General features: G+C 43.4%; 1 protein-coding gene across 6 annotated transcripts in view; it reads left to right on the plus strand.

Moving 5' to 3' along the window:
* Cmss1 (cms1 ribosomal small subunit homolog) overlaps positions 1-17,399 on the plus strand; it is a 292,336-nt gene that overhangs the window by 262,040 nt on the left and 12,897 nt on the right. For all 6 annotated transcript variants that reach the window (XM_075961886.1, XM_075961911.1, XM_075961903.1 and 3 more), the window contains 3 exons: positions 9,937-10,034; positions 13,328-13,399; positions 15,030-15,159. In XM_075961886.1, the coding sequence (XP_075818001.1) occupies positions 9,937-10,034; positions 13,328-13,399; positions 15,030-15,159 (300 nt within the window). The remainder of the gene's footprint in view (positions 1-9,936; positions 10,035-13,327; positions 13,400-15,029; positions 15,160-17,399) is intronic.

The following is a 17,399-nucleotide window of genomic DNA, read 5'->3' on the forward strand; positions in this document are numbered from 1 at the left end:
GAGGATGTTCTCATCTCCGTTCCTTCACTTATGCAGTAGTAACGCACGCTAACATGCAAATAGATCCCTGTGGGACACAGATGCTAACTGGACAGGTGATGAGGTAACGCAGCACTACCCGCTGAAACACAGCTTAGGGAAAAGGTACTGACAAAGGTCTGAACTCGGTGGTTTGGGGCTTTGGGAAAGAGGAGCTGCCTGCTACACGCAGCACCTTCCACCTCGGTTAGATGTGTGCTTGTTAAAAGTGACATACATGGTCATGCTGAGCTGTGCTCAAATCCCGTAGGCAGTCATACCAACAGAAAGGAGCTTAATTTACTCTCCAACTTAATGGGGCAATTTGCATGACGGGCAGACCTTTGAATCCATACTGCCCGGGTCTAAGGCCTGGCACTCTTCTCATCTACCTTGCCTCAGTTTCCACCTCTGTAAAATGGGCGGTAATCACAGTAGCCCCGCCTCTTAAGATTCACACGAGGGTTGAATTAATTTACTTAAAGCATTTAGAAGTGTTTTATATAAAAGCAAGAGTTATATAAGCATTGCCACTGTTACTGCTTTCTAGTCTAGGAATGGAGAGTTTATACAGTGCTTCCAGATGCACCAATATATTTCCCAGGAAACTGTGCAGACATACCAAGGCACAGAATACTACTGCTGCCATTCACTGCCTGTTCACTTAGTTCACAGATATTTCAGGATAAAGCGGACTAGAAAGGAACGTGAACGTGCAGCACTGAAGTGGGATCCCTGTCACTCAAACCAACTTAGCTTTTCTTCTTTAGGCTGAAAAGGAAGCAGGTGGGGCAGGGAACAGGACTTTATTACAGGACAGAAAGAAGGCAGAAGGAAAACTGTCCCCTGATTCCTGTATGACCTATTTCTAATGCTTGTCACAAAGGTAGCAGAAGTCCTGAGGCATTGAAGGCTCTTCGCCTGCCACTGAGGCCATGAGAATTCGCAGGTGACGCGTGTTCATGAGAGTTCACAGGTGAAGTGAGGACCATGTGACCCTAGCATAGGCTAGTGGTTTGCAAGGAGCTTTTTCTGTACATTTTGCATAAAGAAAGACACTGAGGGAGCTGGAGAGATGGCTCAGTGGCTCAGAGCTCTTGCTGCTCTTGCAGAAGACCCGAGCTCACATCCCAGCACCGACATCAAGTGTTGCCTCACAAACGGTACGTATAGTTCCAGGGGAGCCAACTGGCTCTTACGGGCTCCACAGGCACCTGCACACATGTGCACATACCGATAAGTTAGCACACACATACATAGAAAATAAATACATATCTATCTATCTACTTATTTATTTAAGAAAGAATCCCTCTATGTAGCCCTGGCTGTCTTGGAACTCTTTATGTAGTCCAGGCTGGCCTTGAACTCATAGAGAGCCTATCTGCCTCTGCCTCCCAAAGACATGTGCTACAACTCCAGAGTTCAGCTTTAATTTTTTAAAAGAAATATATAAAGGATTACAAGACTAGACCAGTCAGCCTTTTTAGATAATAACCAAGATTTAACTCAACTGACTTAAAAATGGCAGGAGAAACATTAGCATTTAAGCATCTCGGACTTTCTTCAGCCAAGTTCTCTCTGAGGTGCTTTTTTTTGGTGTGAACCCTCTACTGCTCTCAGAATGTCAGGACCAAGAGAGCAATTTCATCTCATGTGTTGCCATCCTGCTCCAAATGTTTGGCCTTAAAGTTTCCTGTGGGAACATGCAGCATATTTTGTAAGCAAAACTCTGAATCTGTTCCTAGGAACATCCCAGACTGAAAATAGAACCATTATTGAAACATGGATGGAATTGTGGCTGTTGCTATTAGAAATGACAAAATAAGTGGGGGAAAGGAATTGCCCCCACTCCACATTCTGAATTGCCCCAAGTTCAAAAGACCAAAAAAATCTTGGTGTTACAGAGTACCGGCTCAGGCCTTTGTCCCAGAACATTTCCTCTGTCAGATCCTTTGGAAGAAGGGACCCTAAGGAGCCCAAGAGATAAAGAAGGTAGATCTTGCCCAGTTCCTTGCTGTTTATAGAGACTATGAAGACAAAGGAGAAAATGTAAGAGACAGTGGGGTGGGGCACAGAATGGCATAAGCTATTCCAGCATGAAGCCTTCAGAAGACTTTGGGGGCTCCAATATCCTGATGTGTAAACCCTCAACCAGCATGGTACGACTGGAGACCAGCCTGCTCTCTTGAACAGCCCTGTCACATGTTCTGGCATGGCAGACTTGGGCATGAATTTGTGGCCCTGCCGCTACCTCCTCCACTGTGTCTCCCTTCCCCCATGTCTTCCTCCCTGGTTTTCTTTTTCCTTGAAAGCTGGGGCTGCATACTACAGAACAGCCCTAAGACCATCTTAGTTCTGCCTCCAGAAGGTCTTTTCTAACTTACAGGAAGAGATAAAATGCTGGCGGAAGTTAAGAGATATCAAAGTTAAAAGATACTTTATTTCCTGAATAGCCTGAGCGAGGTGCACTTACAGGTAAAATGATTCTCTGTTGAGGTGGCCTAAGTGACCATAAAGCCAGTGTATCTGTATTAACTGTCCTATGGGTGTACAGAAGCCATTAAAACATGCATAACCTCTCAGTGAAACTGAGTGCCTCTTCTTCCCCAGCATGACTGCTCACTGCCTTGTCCTCCGCTCCCCTCACTGTCCTGCAGGCTGAAGTGTGGGAACGTGTGCTTGCTTAGTGGTGCTGGTGGGAGTCTCTTAATGAGCTGGGAACATGGTTCCTGAGGAGAGTTCTGAGCCTTGGTTCTCCTGGCCAAGTAAAACAATCCAGCTCCAAGGGATGAGTAATTGCAGGGAAACTCTTTAGAGCGTTCAAGGCTCTATATGCAGCATTACTTTTCAGTTTATATGATGTAGCTTTCCCAGGGAACCGCCAGGCACTGTTACCACTCCCCAGGTGAAAGACAGTCAGAACATAGTTGTAAGGGAACAATTCAGTAGGAAGCCGTTAAAAGTTCCTGACCTGTCATGTGCCACTATATCTAGGATTATATGCAATTAAAAAAAATGTTAGAATTGTTGTTTAAAATTGATGAAAATGAAGTAAGGATATGTTCGTGTGTGTGTGTGTGTGTGTGTGTGTGTGTGTGTGTGTGTGTGTGACTAAAAGATAAGTGTTCAGAACCAGAAAAGTTCTAAAATAACCCAAGTTTGCCAGCACCCAGGAGACTAATGGAAGGGCCTCTCAATGTAGTTCAGTAGTGACGAGCAGTTGTTGCTCTTGCAAAGGACCTGGGTTCTGTTTCTAGCACCCACGTGGCAGCTCGAAACCATGTGTAAACTCCAGTTCCAGAGGATCTGGTGCCCTCTCCTGATCTCCAAGGGCACCGGACATGCACATTAAGCACATTCATACATGCAAGCAAAAATTCATACACAATAAATAAATATATATAGAGAGAGAGTCAGAGAGACCCTAAGGCAAAGAGATTGTGAGTGTGAGACCATCCTGGGATGTAGAACAAGACCCTGATGTAGTAATTGGAAGCGGCGGCGGGGCTGTGTCCCCAACACCCCAGCCGCCTGCCCGGCTAGCTCAGTCGGTAGAGCATGAGACTCTTAATCTCAGGGTTGTGGGTTCGAGCCCCACGTTGGGCGCCATTTGTAGTAATAAGGGCGGCGGTGGGGCTGCGTCCCCAACACCCCAGCCGCCTGCTCGGCTAGCTTATGCCCCGAAATAATTACACAGACACTGTATTCATTTAATCACTGCTTGGCCCTTTAGCTCTGGCCCTTACTGGCTAATTCTGATATACCGATCAACCCATCTCTAATAATCTGTGAGTACCGGTCTTACCGGGAAGATTCTAGCCTAAGTCCATCCTGGGTCGGAGCTGGGGCATGGCGTCTCTCTGAGGCGTCTGCTCCAGAGAGGAGAGCTGTGGAGTCTGAGCTCACTTCCTCTTCCCAGCGTTTTGTTCTGTTTACTCCTCCCACCTATCTTCTAACCAATGAAATGGGCCAAGGCAGTTCCTTTATTAGCCAATGACCTTCCTCCATCACCCTGACTCAAACAAACAAAAATCAAAACAAGTTTATCTACTGTCATATATAGGTGCCCTATCAAACAATTAGAAACTATGCTATACAAACAACCTGGAAACCTCTTTTTATTTTTAACTTACATGCAGTAAGTCAGTGTTGGCAAACTGAGACCCGTGGCCAAGTCCAGGTAAAATGTTATTGTAGAATTTATCAGGACGCAACTACTTGCACTCATTCTACTTTGTCTAAGACTCCTTATGCACAGTAGCAGATTTGAGCAACACCAACAGCGGCCGTAAGTGCTGTGCTCACTAGTTTTTATATCAATGACAATGCCTCCATTAGCTTGCCCTGTGGAGAAATCTGTGGGGCATTTTCCTGGTTAATGTTGATGTGGGAAGACCCCTCTCACTGTGTGTGGTGTTACCCTGGGCATGTGGTCTTGAGTCGTATAAGAGAACAAGCTGGGAAAGCCATGGGAGCAAGTCAGTAATCAGTGTCCCTCCATGGCCTCTCCTTTAGTTCCTGCCATAGGTTCCTGCCATGAGCTCCTGCCCTGACTTCCCTTCTTGATGAACTACAGCTAGAAACTGAAATAATCCCTTGCCTCCCAAGTTGCTTTTGATCATAGTGTTTTTATCACGGTGATAAGAAACCCATCCAGCCCAACTGCTCTGCAGCCAATCACCTACTCTCTGGATGGTTGTTTACCCAAAGTTTCCAGATTCCTGTGCAAGACACTAACTACAGAAAGTAAGTTATGATAAGTATATGGAGTTTATTAGAGTGACTTACAGGCTGTGGTCCAACTAGTTCAACAATCGCTGCCTACCAACAAAAAGTCCAAGAATCCAGTTCCACCCATCAGCCTGGATATCTCAGCTGGCCTTCAGCGTATGCCAGAATACCGAAGAAGTACACTCTAATGCCAGTGAAGGAATGAACTTGCCAGCGAGAGCAAGTAGGCAAAGAACAAAAGCTTCCATCTTCCATGCCCTTATATAGTCTGCCACCAGAAGGTGTGGCCCAAATTAAAGGTTCTTCCCACCTCAAAAAGATCCGAATTAAAAGTGTGTCTTCCACAAATGATTTAATTAAGAAATCCCTTACAGGTGTACCCAACTGCTTGGCATTTAGTTAATTTCAGATGTAGTCAAGTTGACAAAGAAGAGCAGGGATCACAGTAAGAATGGGTTGTGATTTAAATAACATTCTTTCACTAAGTTTTAAAGACCAGTTGACTGTATAATTCCATTGTAACATCCCTCTCAAGGCCTCAGTGCTGGGAAGTTGGACTTTAGATATTTATAGAGATAAAGGCGAACACTGAGAGAAAACTGAGCAACCTTCTGTTTGTAATTGATACTGTTGCTATGGTTCGGGAAAGGACGTTGTCCTTGCCTCCTCTTTTGGAAAACTTCAACCAATCCCTTCTGGCTATGTGGTTTTTTAAATAGTCCTCCGGGAGTTGGAGAAATGCAGCCCTGTTTCCGTGCCTCTCCTTCACAGGCTGAATGACCCACTGGGACTGAGTGGGACAGGCCTGGCGTCACCTCACTTCCCAGCAGCCCTGAAGACTGGCTAGCTTGGACTGCTATGCTTTTCTTGCACAGTTCTCTTAATGGAAATCACAGAACTACCTTCCTTACTTCAGAGGAGCAGTTTCCTCTTTTGGAACCAAAAAATATCAGTAAGGAAACAGCTAATGTGTTCAAGACACAGTGACGAGATGATCTCATTTTATATTAAGGGTTTCAAAAGATGAAATAATTTTTGGAACAAGAAGTAACTGAGATTTGGAGTATTTGATTAACAAGATAGTTTAAATATTTCTCATAGGCAGAAAGTCTTCTAAATAATTACCTATTTTCAACTATATTAGCCAAATATAAACTATATTTTGCAGATAGCAAATTCAAGGAAATAGAGGACTATAGAGTTCAAAACTCTTCCTCCCCTATTTCTATGTAGGACACTCTTTTCATCTTAATGTTACTGGGAGGCAGAGGCAGGCGCATCACTGTGAGTTCAAGGCCAGCTTGGTCTACAAAGTGGGTTCCAGGACAGCCAGGGTTGTTACACAGAAAACCCGGCCTTAAGTAGAAAACTGTTTTCATAAGGACTGGGGTCTGAGAGATGGCTCAGTTGTAATTTACTGCTCTTGCAGATGACATGGTTCAGTTCCCAGCGCCACATGGCAGCTCCTACTATCATAACTCCAGTTTCAGGATATCTACCCTTTTTCTGACCTCCTTGGACACCAGACATGCACATGGGGCACATGTATACGTGCATACAAAAAAAAACCTTCACATACATTAAATAATTCTTTAAAAATATAAATAGGGGATGTTTCTAATTCCAAACTAAGCTTAAGCTGAATACTTTGGACACTCATGCATATTCTCAGAAAGCGTGTGGTTCAGGTAGAGAAGAAACCTAGTATGTATTTGATACCATCACATGCCATGAGGCAAATAAGATTGTGTGCTAATCTACAAGTTACCGTCTAGAAAGCATTCTGTAAGATGTGCAGAGACAGAAAATGGAAAAAGGCTGTGGAGTCAACTAAGGCTTCACTGAAGGGTCTCAGATGAAGATAGCATAGGAGACAAGGAAAGTGAGATTCTAGTGATACGATCCAATATAAGAATTTTTATATGAACAATGGGCTTTAGTTCCTGGATTTCCCTGGATTTTTTTGTAAGATAACCAAATCATATGACCTGCAAATGGGTGTAGTTTGTGTCTTTTTCCAATGTATGTGTTTATTTCCTTTTCTTGCCATATTGCCTTTGTTGAGCAAATCTGAGGTTTTAACATCCTTGCCCTGTTGACTCATAATACACTGTTAAGTCTGTAATTATTAAGGACAATGTTCACTGAGCATTGTTATACATACTCATATCTACTTCAGTCCTTTAATCAGTTGATATTTTGGAGTTTGAGATATGGCTCAGAGGTTAAGAATACTCATTGCTCTTGAGAAGATCCAAGTTTGGTTTCCAGTACCCTCATGGCAGCTAGCAACCACCTTACAAATTTTGATCAGATGCTGTTGCTTGCTTGTGCTCCTCAATTCTGTATCTTAGCTAATTTAACCATTCTCTCAATTTTCAAAAATTACTATAAACACTTGCACTAAATTGTGGGTTTTTCTGTCTCTGCTTTCCTACGTGTCAGGCTTTGCTTCCACCTGCTTTGTAGCTCCATGATTTGGTACACACATATTTTAGATTACTGTATCTTCTTAAAAGATTTACTCTCTCTTGCCGGTCAGCGGTGGTGCACAACTTTAATCTGAGCAGTGGGGCGGCAGAGGCAGGCAGATCTCTGTGAGTTCGAGGCCAGCCTGGTCTACAGAGTGAGTTCCTGGGCATCCAGAGAGAATCCAAGGACTTCCAGTGCTACACAGAGAAACTCTGTCTCCAAAAACCAAGAGAGACAGAGCTAGAGAGGGAAGAGAGTTTCACCTTATTTCTTCTCTCACCTCGTTCTCTGGTCAATTCTGTTGTTGTGCTGCTATGCTTTCTCATTAGTTATTTTTCTTGTGTTTTTTCTTTCTTTTCTTTTTTCCTTTTTGTCAATTTGACAAAAACTGGAGTCATCTTGGAAGAGGGAACTTCAGTTTCAATCAGTGCCAATCAGATTAGTGGTTGATGTGGGAGCGGGGAGGACCCAGCCCGCTGTGGGCAGTGCCACCCCTGGAAGGTACAAGAAAGCAGGCGGAGCAGACCAGTAAGCACTGTTCCTTCATGGCCTCTTGTTCAGTTTTTGATTCCGGTTTCAGCCTTGAATTCCTGCCCTGAATTCCCTCAGTGGTAGATTGTGAGTTGTAAGCTGGGGCCGGGGGGACTTTCCTCCGAGTTGGTTTTGGTCAGAAACCTAACCAGGACAGCTGTCCACTCTGATACCTGTGCAACCACTGTAGCTTTCCTTTTCGCCAGTGTTTGCTGTTCTGTCTTCTGTCCCTTTGAGCTTTCCTATATCGTTATATTAGCTTTGTTTCTTACAACTAATATATTGTTAGGTCACATTTTCTAATCCATTCTATTAGTCTTTGTCTTTGAGTTGGTATGTTTACACCCTTTTTAAAGATTTATTTTCTTTATTTATTTATGTGTGTGTGCACATGTGTGACAGTGCTCGTGGAGGCTAGAAGATGGCATCAGATCCCCTGGAGCCAGAGTAACAGATGGCATCACTGAACATGGCTGCCGGAGCTGCAAGAACAAGTGCTCATACTAGCTGAGCCTTCTCTCCAGCCCCCACATCCTTTCTTTGTAATATAATCAAGTGTTGGGGTTTAAGTCTGCTGGGGTCTTTTCCCATCTACTTTCTGTAATTTACACTTGCTTTCGTTTTCCTATCTTCCTATGGGAAGACACATTCCTATGAATGTGTTTGATGACCTCCCTTCATTTTATCTTTATCTTATTGTTTATCTGTATATGCTCTTTAGAGGCTGCTTTAGACCTCACTATTGCTCAGGAGTATGGAAGGTTCAGCTCTACTCTGTATCCCAACTTTAAGATATATAAATAAATAGGAAGGCCAGGACTCACCACTAGACTCCTTCAGTATCAACCCAGTGGGATGGGAAAGACAACTTTCTTACAATAGGGGAATTTAAAATTTAAGGCTCCCAAGGTGTTCCCTGTTAGTGCTGCAGAAATGGTGAGGAGCAAACCCATCTTCCATCTCCCTCCTGGATAGTCTCTGAAAACACCCTTGGGATAGGAGGAGAAGAATCGAAGGCATCCTTATAGCCCACCTAGGTTAGAGTCTAGGCCTTTGGTGATAGGGGTGGTGTCTTAGTAATGGTTTCTATTGCTATGAAGAGACACTATGACCATGTCAACTCTTATAAAAGAAAGCATTTAATTGGGGCTGGCTTACAGGTTCAGAGGTTTAGTCCATTACCGTCATGGTAGAAAACATGGTGTCATGCAGACAGACATGGTGCTGAAGAAGGACCTGATAGTTCTACATCTTAATCCATAGGGAGCATAAGGAGAGTCACAGTAGGCCTAGCTTGAGCATATAAGATCTCGAAGCTGGTCTCCACAGTGACACACTTCCTCCAACAAGTGGAGTGTCACTCCCGATAAGCCAAGCATTAAATATGACTCCATGGTGCCATTCCTATTCAAACCGCCACAGATAGGGACACCATTTTTCTGTAGTGTTTAGCTTGGATGAAATAGTGATTGTATAAAACTTTTCATTCCTTCTAGGCTTAGCCTCTAGAAAGTAGGGGCTAGTTGTACTGATCAAGTGCACACAGCCTTCTAGGCTTAGCCTCTAGGAAGTAGGGGCTAGTTGTACTGATCAAGTGCACACAATCTTCTAGGCTTAGCCTCTAGGAAGTAGGGGCTAGTTGTACTGAATAAGTGCACACAGCCCCAGAGCCTAATTTCAAAGTTTAAGCCCCAATTTCTAGATGTTGCACTATTGCATCCTTTTGTCTTGAGTTTGGTTTAGTTTGATTTGGTTTGGTTTGGTTTGGTTTAAGTGCTTTTTGGGAATAAGGTCTCTCTATGTAGTCCTGGCTATCTTGAGTTCTCTGTGTAGTGTAGACCAGGCCGGCCTTGAACTCATAAATATCCTTCTTCCCCCACCTTCTAAATGCTGTGATTAAATGCACGCACACCACACCCCTGGTTGGACCATTTCTTAATCAAACTATAAGGGCATTTCAGACCCAAACTGTAACATAATTAAACATTCCCTACAGTTAGGTGATCTTTTGTGTTTCAGATTATAAACAAGACTGGTATCTGAATGCTCAAATCAGTCTCCAATTTAAGTAAGTTTTGTTAACATCACCTTCTAGAGAAAGGATGGAGAGATTAAGCCTCTAAATCTCTCAGTAGAGTGTGGGAGGGGCACACTTTAACTGTTGAACTTTGTGTCTCCTTTCAGAACCATCAGGTGGTGAGGAAGGAGGAGACACAGAGCTGATGCAGCAGGACACAGCTTCAGTTCCTGAACCACCAGAGGAAACCAAACAGACCAAACAGGTAATAGTTACTGTGAGCATCACAGCTATTGGCCTGGAAGTCGGTCTATAACCACACTGTATAGTCACTGTGAGCATCACAGCTATTGGCCTAGAAGTCGGTCTATAACCACACTGTATAGTCTGTGAGCATCACAGCTATTGACTTGGAAGTTGGTCTGTAACCACGCTGTATAGTCACTGTGAGCATCACAGCTATTGGCCTAGAAGTCGGTCTATAACCACACTGTATAGTCTGTGAGCATCACAGCTATTGGCCTGGAAGTCGGTCTATAGCCACACTGTATAGTCACTGTGAGCATCACAGCTATTGGCCTAGAAGTCGGTCTATAACCACACTGTATAGTCTGTGAGCATCACAGCTATTGGCCTGGAAGTCGGTCTATAGACACACTGTATAGTCTGTGAGCATCACAGCTATTGACTTGGAAGTTGGTCTGTAACCACACTGTATAGTCACTGTGAGCATCACAGCTATTGGCCTGGAAGTCGGTCTATAGCCACACTGTATAGTCTGTGAGCATCACAGCTATTGACTTGGAAGTTGGTCTGTAACCACGCTGTATAGTCACTGTGAGCATCACAGCTATTGGCCTGGAAGTCGGTCTATAGCCACACTGTATAGTCTGTGAGCATCACAGCTATTGACTTGGAAGTTGGTCTGTAACCACGCTGTATAGTCACTGTGAGCATCACAGCTATTGGCCTGGAAGTCGGTCTATAGCCACACTGTATAGTCTGTGAGCATCACAGCTACTGACTTGGAAGTTGGTCTGTAACCACGCTGATCAGTCTATAGCCACACTACAGCATTTCTTGACTCTGACATCAGCTGTTGTGAGAATAGGGGAAGCTTTTGCTTTCTTTGCCCATCAAAAGGCCATGTTCTCCTAACTGTAAACCAGGAGGCATGGTTTCCCAGATTTTTGTTTTTATATATTGTTCTAGAAAAATGTATTGCATGGTCTGGAGAGATGCGTCTGTGGAATCAGCACTCCTGTCGCTGTCACTTCTCCGTGGGTGCCCATACATAACATTATATTGGGTGAGATCTTTGATGTGGCTTCAACTGTTGCTCACTTATATGGAAATGCTTGTAAAAGGCCTGTGACGGTATCCATACAAGAGGCTATTTGAATCCTTCACAGACGATGGGTATAGGTCATGTATAATCGATGCACCAGTCTTTTATGGGGAAGTTGACTTGTGTATGGGTCCTATCATGGCCTCCATCCACAAGGCCGCAGTCAAGAATAGGCCTCACAAGACAGTACACAGGGTGTCATGCCAGAGGCTTTAGCTATTTTCCATCTGTGGTGATTTGAATAAGCTCATTTATTTGAAGAGAGAGCAAGAAAGCCAGCATGGGCCAAGAGACCAGTGTAGCCAAGATAGCTGGGTTGTATAGATAGATAGACAGACAGACAGACAGTCAGACAGATAGGGATAAATAGATGGATATAGATATATAGGGATCAGGCTGGGGAAAGGGAATTGAAGCCCAGCCCCTGGAAAGGAGAGGTTTAGGGGAGGGAGCGGAGTGAGGAATGCTGGGAGGAGCCCCAGGCTGCACTTTTCCCTTTGCCTTCTTTCTCCATCCCTACCGTTAAAATCCCCATACTTTAGGAGTAGTCATGTCCTCCTTTTTTCATTTCCTTTTTTCATTCACTGACCCCGTGGCTGTCTTCCTGCCTCAGCCTCCTGAGTGTTGAGATTATAGGCCTCGGTCCAATGCGCGCGCTTTACGGGCTCTGCTAATTACATCCAGGCATTGGCCTTGGAAAGGAGAGCTCAATGCTTCCTTGTTCTGTAATTAGATGCTCATGGCCATCTGGCTTCTCCTGTGACATATTAGCGGCCTTGGCCCAGTTTCTTATTGGCATGTACCAATATAAAATGGACATGAATCTAAATCCACAAGACAGCTTAACTTTCTAAGTAAGAAAGACAATATCTTTATTTTCTTAAACTGCAGGGCAATTGGTCTTCACAGGCTTTTTGTTGAAACTGTAAAGAAGCTAAGGATGAAAGATTCCCATGTTATTTTAATCTACCCTACTGCCTGGAACAATGTGTAAACAGTGCTGGTGCTGGCCCAGTATCTTAAAGAACTTACGGACCATTGTATCCCTCTTTGATTGAGGCCATAGGCATTTTTAATCTGCAGGTTTTGTTGTTGTTGTTTGAGACAGGGTCTCACTATGTAACTATGGCTGTCCTGAAACTCAATGTATAGACCAGGCTGGTCTCAAACTCACAGAGATCCACCTGCCTCTGCTTCTCCTTCTGGGATTAAAGGTGTACGCCACCACGCCTGGCTTTAATCTGCTCACTTTCTTAAAAATGTTCATCTCCGATCGTTTTGAACAGTGTCGTAGAGAAAAGGCAGCTGCCGATGACTGGTTAAACAGACATCCTCGGCTGCCGATGACTGACGGTTAAACAGACACCCTCGGCTGCCGATGACTGACGGTTAAACAGACACCCTCTACTTGGACTCAGCACAGGAAACATTTTATTAGTAGCTTATGATTAATATCTGTGGAACCTGCACATTTCATTTTATAAATCAAGGTTTCAGTCCAAATTTCCTGCTTTACTACCTTAAAGAACGAAACTCAGCTTAAAAACAGTATGAAACTGTATGGGGTCCTTGTGGTTCAAGGCCACTGGCAAATCAATCGCCCTTGGTGCTACAGTGTGGAGCCTGTTTTCAGTCCGTTAAAAGAACATTTATTCTGTGGTCATTTCTAAATGACTACATGGGTCCAGCTGGTTGGCACAGCTGGTTTGTAAAAACGTAAGTAAATACATCCTACCTTGGATTTTCTCTGCTTTTTGAAAAGGGGGAAGGAGTGGGTGCTATAAAGAACGGCACTTGGAAGTGCAGCCTTCTGCACAGGCAACTCCTGGAAAACTTTGGTTGCTCTGGTCATTGGCCGCCTTGCCACATCCTCATTTTAAGCACATCTATTTCTGCCAGCGTCTTACAAACCAGCCCCTGGCTTCCATCTCTAATAATCTGCACACATCAAGCACGTATATACACTCACTCACTCACACATTTTGATCGCTGTTCAAAGATTTTTCCAGTCTTACGTCATCTGTGCTTTCTCAAATTCTGTCAGCTCAGCTCTGCATCACAGCTCCAGTGGGTCTTCCAGCATCGCTATGGAATGTGACCAAGGTACTCAGAGGAGTTTGTGCACGACGGAAAAAGCTTCGGGACTCATAGCAGTCAGTGACACTTCATCCTGCAAAGATGAAAGTTTTCTCATTTATATTTTATTACAGCCTACAGAATGTTTCTTGAGGAAACCAAAGGAAACAAAAGAGGAAGCCCGGAAGACCAAGAAGTGGAAAAAGGTACCAGCAACAGTTTGTCACAGTGGTCTGGACACATGTGACTTTCATGACATTTTTATATATCATACTTATGTGAAGTTATTTTGGCCCCCAACTAAGAGATCCAGAAATTGTAAGAGTCAGTGAGATCTGTTAACTTTCTTATGGTCTCCAGGAAGAAATTTTCTTTGGGGAACTAAAATTAAACTTTTCTGACTCCCATTTCACTCCTGTGAGAGACCAATGGCATTCTTGCCTGCTGGGTTTTCACTGTGGCATTATACACAGGTTCTAATCTAGAAGGACCCAGAGCTTCTCCTATACCCGCTGCCCCACTTTTATCCAAGAAAATCCATTCCCCTTTTCCTATTCACTCCAGCTTCAAGCCTTTACACTAATGTAAAAACAAAATGAAAACAGGTAGAGGAAGGCACTGCCAGGTATTTCTAACTCTAATTGAGCCATAATTGAAGGCAGCTGCTTCCCCTCCTCTTAAATACTGTGTCTCTGTGCAGAGAAGGGCCGTTGCTAAATACTGTGTCTCTGTGCAGAGAAGGGCATTGCTCCCATGCAGACATTTTACAGAGCAGCCCTAGCATGAGAGCATCTCCCACACTGAGAGCAGTGGTGCAGTTCTCCGCAGCCAGTCAGAGTCTGCTGCTGAAGTCAGCTGAGGAGAGAAAAAAGGGTCCAACCTCATCCGCTGTTTAACAGCAAGCATTCAGAAAGAAGTATGCAGACGTGTGTTTTCTTTCCTTGCAAATGCCCAAATAGAAAGGCAGAACTTGCCAAATTGGCTGAGGTCTGGCACGCCCTTAAAGAAATGCCTTAAGTGCACTTTGATAATTGAGTCACACAGCCTTGAGGAATGGAGTGTTAGGTTCCAGAGGTTCAAGGTCAGAACTCTTGCTAGTTTAGCTTGGCAGAGGTCATGTCCACGGTGACAACATTAGGTTGATACCTTTGATGGGACCTTGAGTAGTTCTGACACTGGGAGTGGGGGAGTCTGGGTCTTCGGAGAAGCATTACAAAGAAATAAGGGAAGTTTATTGACAAAAATAGACAATCGTGCTTCCATATATTACAGCATTTAATAAAAGGAGTATAAATATGTATATTGTGTAAATAAACATTTTACAAAAGAGTCTACATCAAAAGAGAGAAAGTATCTTCTGTTCCATCTGTTCTATTGTGTTTCATGGGGCCTTGGGATTGCCTCCTAAATCAGGACAATCAGCATCAAGTCCTTTTCAGTGAGCGCCTGTGCTCAGCTTCGTCTGTAGAAATCCATCGGAGGCTCATCACCTAAAAGCCAGATTGTACAAGAAGTGCTCAAAATTCTGCTCTTTCAGGAGTGCAGGGTATTTAGGAGTAAAAGAGAAGTTTGCATAGCTTCTAGACTTTTAACAGAAAAATACCCTACTGCTGAGCTGAATGCAAAGTTTTCACTTCCAAAAGCTACAGACCAGACATTGCAAGGAGGCCTTTCGATCCTTTCTTCATGTTTCAAACATTCACTATGTCTAAGAAGTATGCAATAAACTTTCCCACTCAGCTACCGCCAAAAGATAGGTGCCAGAGACACGAACCTATGCCACATGCCATTCTAAAATCTAATGCTCTGGTTTTTTTTTTCCTTCTCTTTTTTTAGAGGAAAATTTCTGATATTCTTGCAAAATCAGAGCCCAAACCAGGTACCCCTGGGGACCTTCAGAAGCTTATCAAGGACCATTACAGCGGCAGTCGTTCCGTAGTTGAACTAGAAGAGCTCAACCTACCAGGTGTGGCCCTTGTCAGTTGTCCTAAGGATGGGGAACAGACAGGGTCATTTCTTCTCTACTGTTTTATAGGAATCTCCACTGGTGGGAATTTATACATTTTCCTTGCTCTTAAACCTCTTCCCTCCATGTAATACTTTTTAACTGTTAGTTATTTATTTGGGATTCTTAAAAAAAAATGGTTTTTGCTAAATTGAATACTAAAGTTTGTGAATGTACTTTATCTTTTACTGGAAAGATTAATTGCTCAGTATACAATTTTAGCAGACTCTTGAAGGAATAAATGTCTCTAATGAAGATAGATATTAAACTCACGTAAGGACACTTCAGACATTTAAAAGTCTTGGTGTGAAACTTTGTTGACCTTTCTTTATAAATAAGAACAAGCCTTAGGAAGCTTGTTAAGCTGGGCTCTGAATCCCAGAACTCAGGAACCTGAGGCAGATGGATCACAGCAAGTCAGAGTCCAGCTTGAGCTATAGAATAAACACCCTATCTCCAAAAAATTAACAAGATTTTGTAATAAGCATTTTAGTTGTATTGTTGTGGTGGTCATGATTTCAGTTTTGGAGTAGGATTCTGGTTGTACCCAAGACTCTTTCAAGCCAACTCACCAAACCTGGTAATAGAATTCTGCATTTCACAGAAGCCACTATGGTCTAAGGCCCCATGCCTTATTTAAAATTTCAAAGATATGCAAAACTACAGTCCCTACTCTGAGCTTTTAGATTGTGGTACATCTGTAAGACTCCTGGGCAAGGCTAGGAGAAACCAGATGTTATCCTGAAAGCAAACCATAAGGCACTTTGGCACCACTGCCCCAGATAAGCTATTTCTAGGCTACTGAAAACAACTCCTGCTACTTGGGGAAGAAGTCAACAGTAGCTGACTTTCCGTTACAGCTCTACGCGTGCTAGAAGCTTGAGAAGCTGAGGAACAGCCTGTTCCCTGCATAGTTATCATTCTTGTGCACTATTTTTTTAAATGCTCATTGGGATTAGCAGCAGGAGTGCCCCTGTGTGTTCTTTTCCAAGACAATTGCCCTTGAGGGACCTGGAGGCTTGCACTTGCGTGCAAACTGTCTCTGGAACCTTGCTCAAGTGTGAGACTGTGTCCTGACTGCTCCTGCTGTCACAACTCCTCACTCAAGCTGAGGCTGCTGTCTAGTTTTTAGTGTGACTCAGTTTCTTCTTCTAGTTTTCCTTAGCACGTAACTTGTGCCCTGAAGGATTTGTGAAGAACATCCTGATAGTCTATGACCTCAGAGAATATCATAAACCTTGATTCTCTGCAGAATTGTTGAGAGCTAATGTTTATAAGGAACCCTTGGGATTCATCCAAGTTACATAATAAGTTTGTATTATATTATTGTTTTTATTAAAGCCCCATAACATAACTGTGTAAGATCACAGATTTAAGGATTTTTTTTTTTCTTTAGGAGGGAGAAAGTATGTTGGAAACCGCCAGAAAGAGCAGGCTTTAGTACCAGCTAATAGATGACCTTTTTAAGACATAGTCAGTTAAGGCATTATTAGAAGCTTTCCTAGAAAAGACCCTAGTCACCACACCGTGACCAAGAACAGCCTCCAGGGGTAGTAACTGTGCTACCTGGAGAGATAAAAGATGCCATTTTGTTATTAGGAACAGGTTAAAGAAGGAATGTAAATAATAGAGTATTGTTTCTAATCAGTTGGTCAAGTGTCTGACTGGATTTTAATCTGAGGTTGTTTGTGTCTGAAGGGCAGGAACATGTCCTCTTAATTACCACTAATTGTGCTGTACACAGCTAACATCTTACACGTGGGAACTTAATTAGGGATTTCCAGACCAGAGAACACTGGGAGCTAATGAGCCTCTGCTGTCTCTTGAGAGCTGGTTTGGTTTAGATCAGTGACCCTAAGTGCCTTTAGTCTAGCTGCAAGCAACTCACCGAGGAGTCTCCTCAAAAGAAACACGAGTCACCCTCAGGGACTTAGCCAAGTAGAGGCCATTCACTGTTCACCTCGTCTGGAAAGACCATCAGAGACTCCCTGCCTCTACTGAGGCAACAGCTTAGAAAGTGTTATGTATTATATGTATTATTAAATTAAATCAAACTTAATTCAGTAATAATTCACCCCCTAACACCCTTATGTTTGCACAGAAACTCTTCCTATAGAAGGAATTGAGTTGATAACCATAATGTTACATAAGCTGTGACTGTCACTCTCAGCAGTGGTCCTGTTTATTCTGATATGTCAGGT

The sequence above is a fragment of the Microtus pennsylvanicus genome, chromosome 1 (genome assembly GCF_037038515.1).
Source record: "Microtus pennsylvanicus isolate mMicPen1 chromosome 1, mMicPen1.hap1, whole genome shotgun sequence".
NCBI classification, from domain to species: domain Eukaryota; kingdom Metazoa; phylum Chordata; class Mammalia; order Rodentia; family Cricetidae; genus Microtus; species Microtus pennsylvanicus.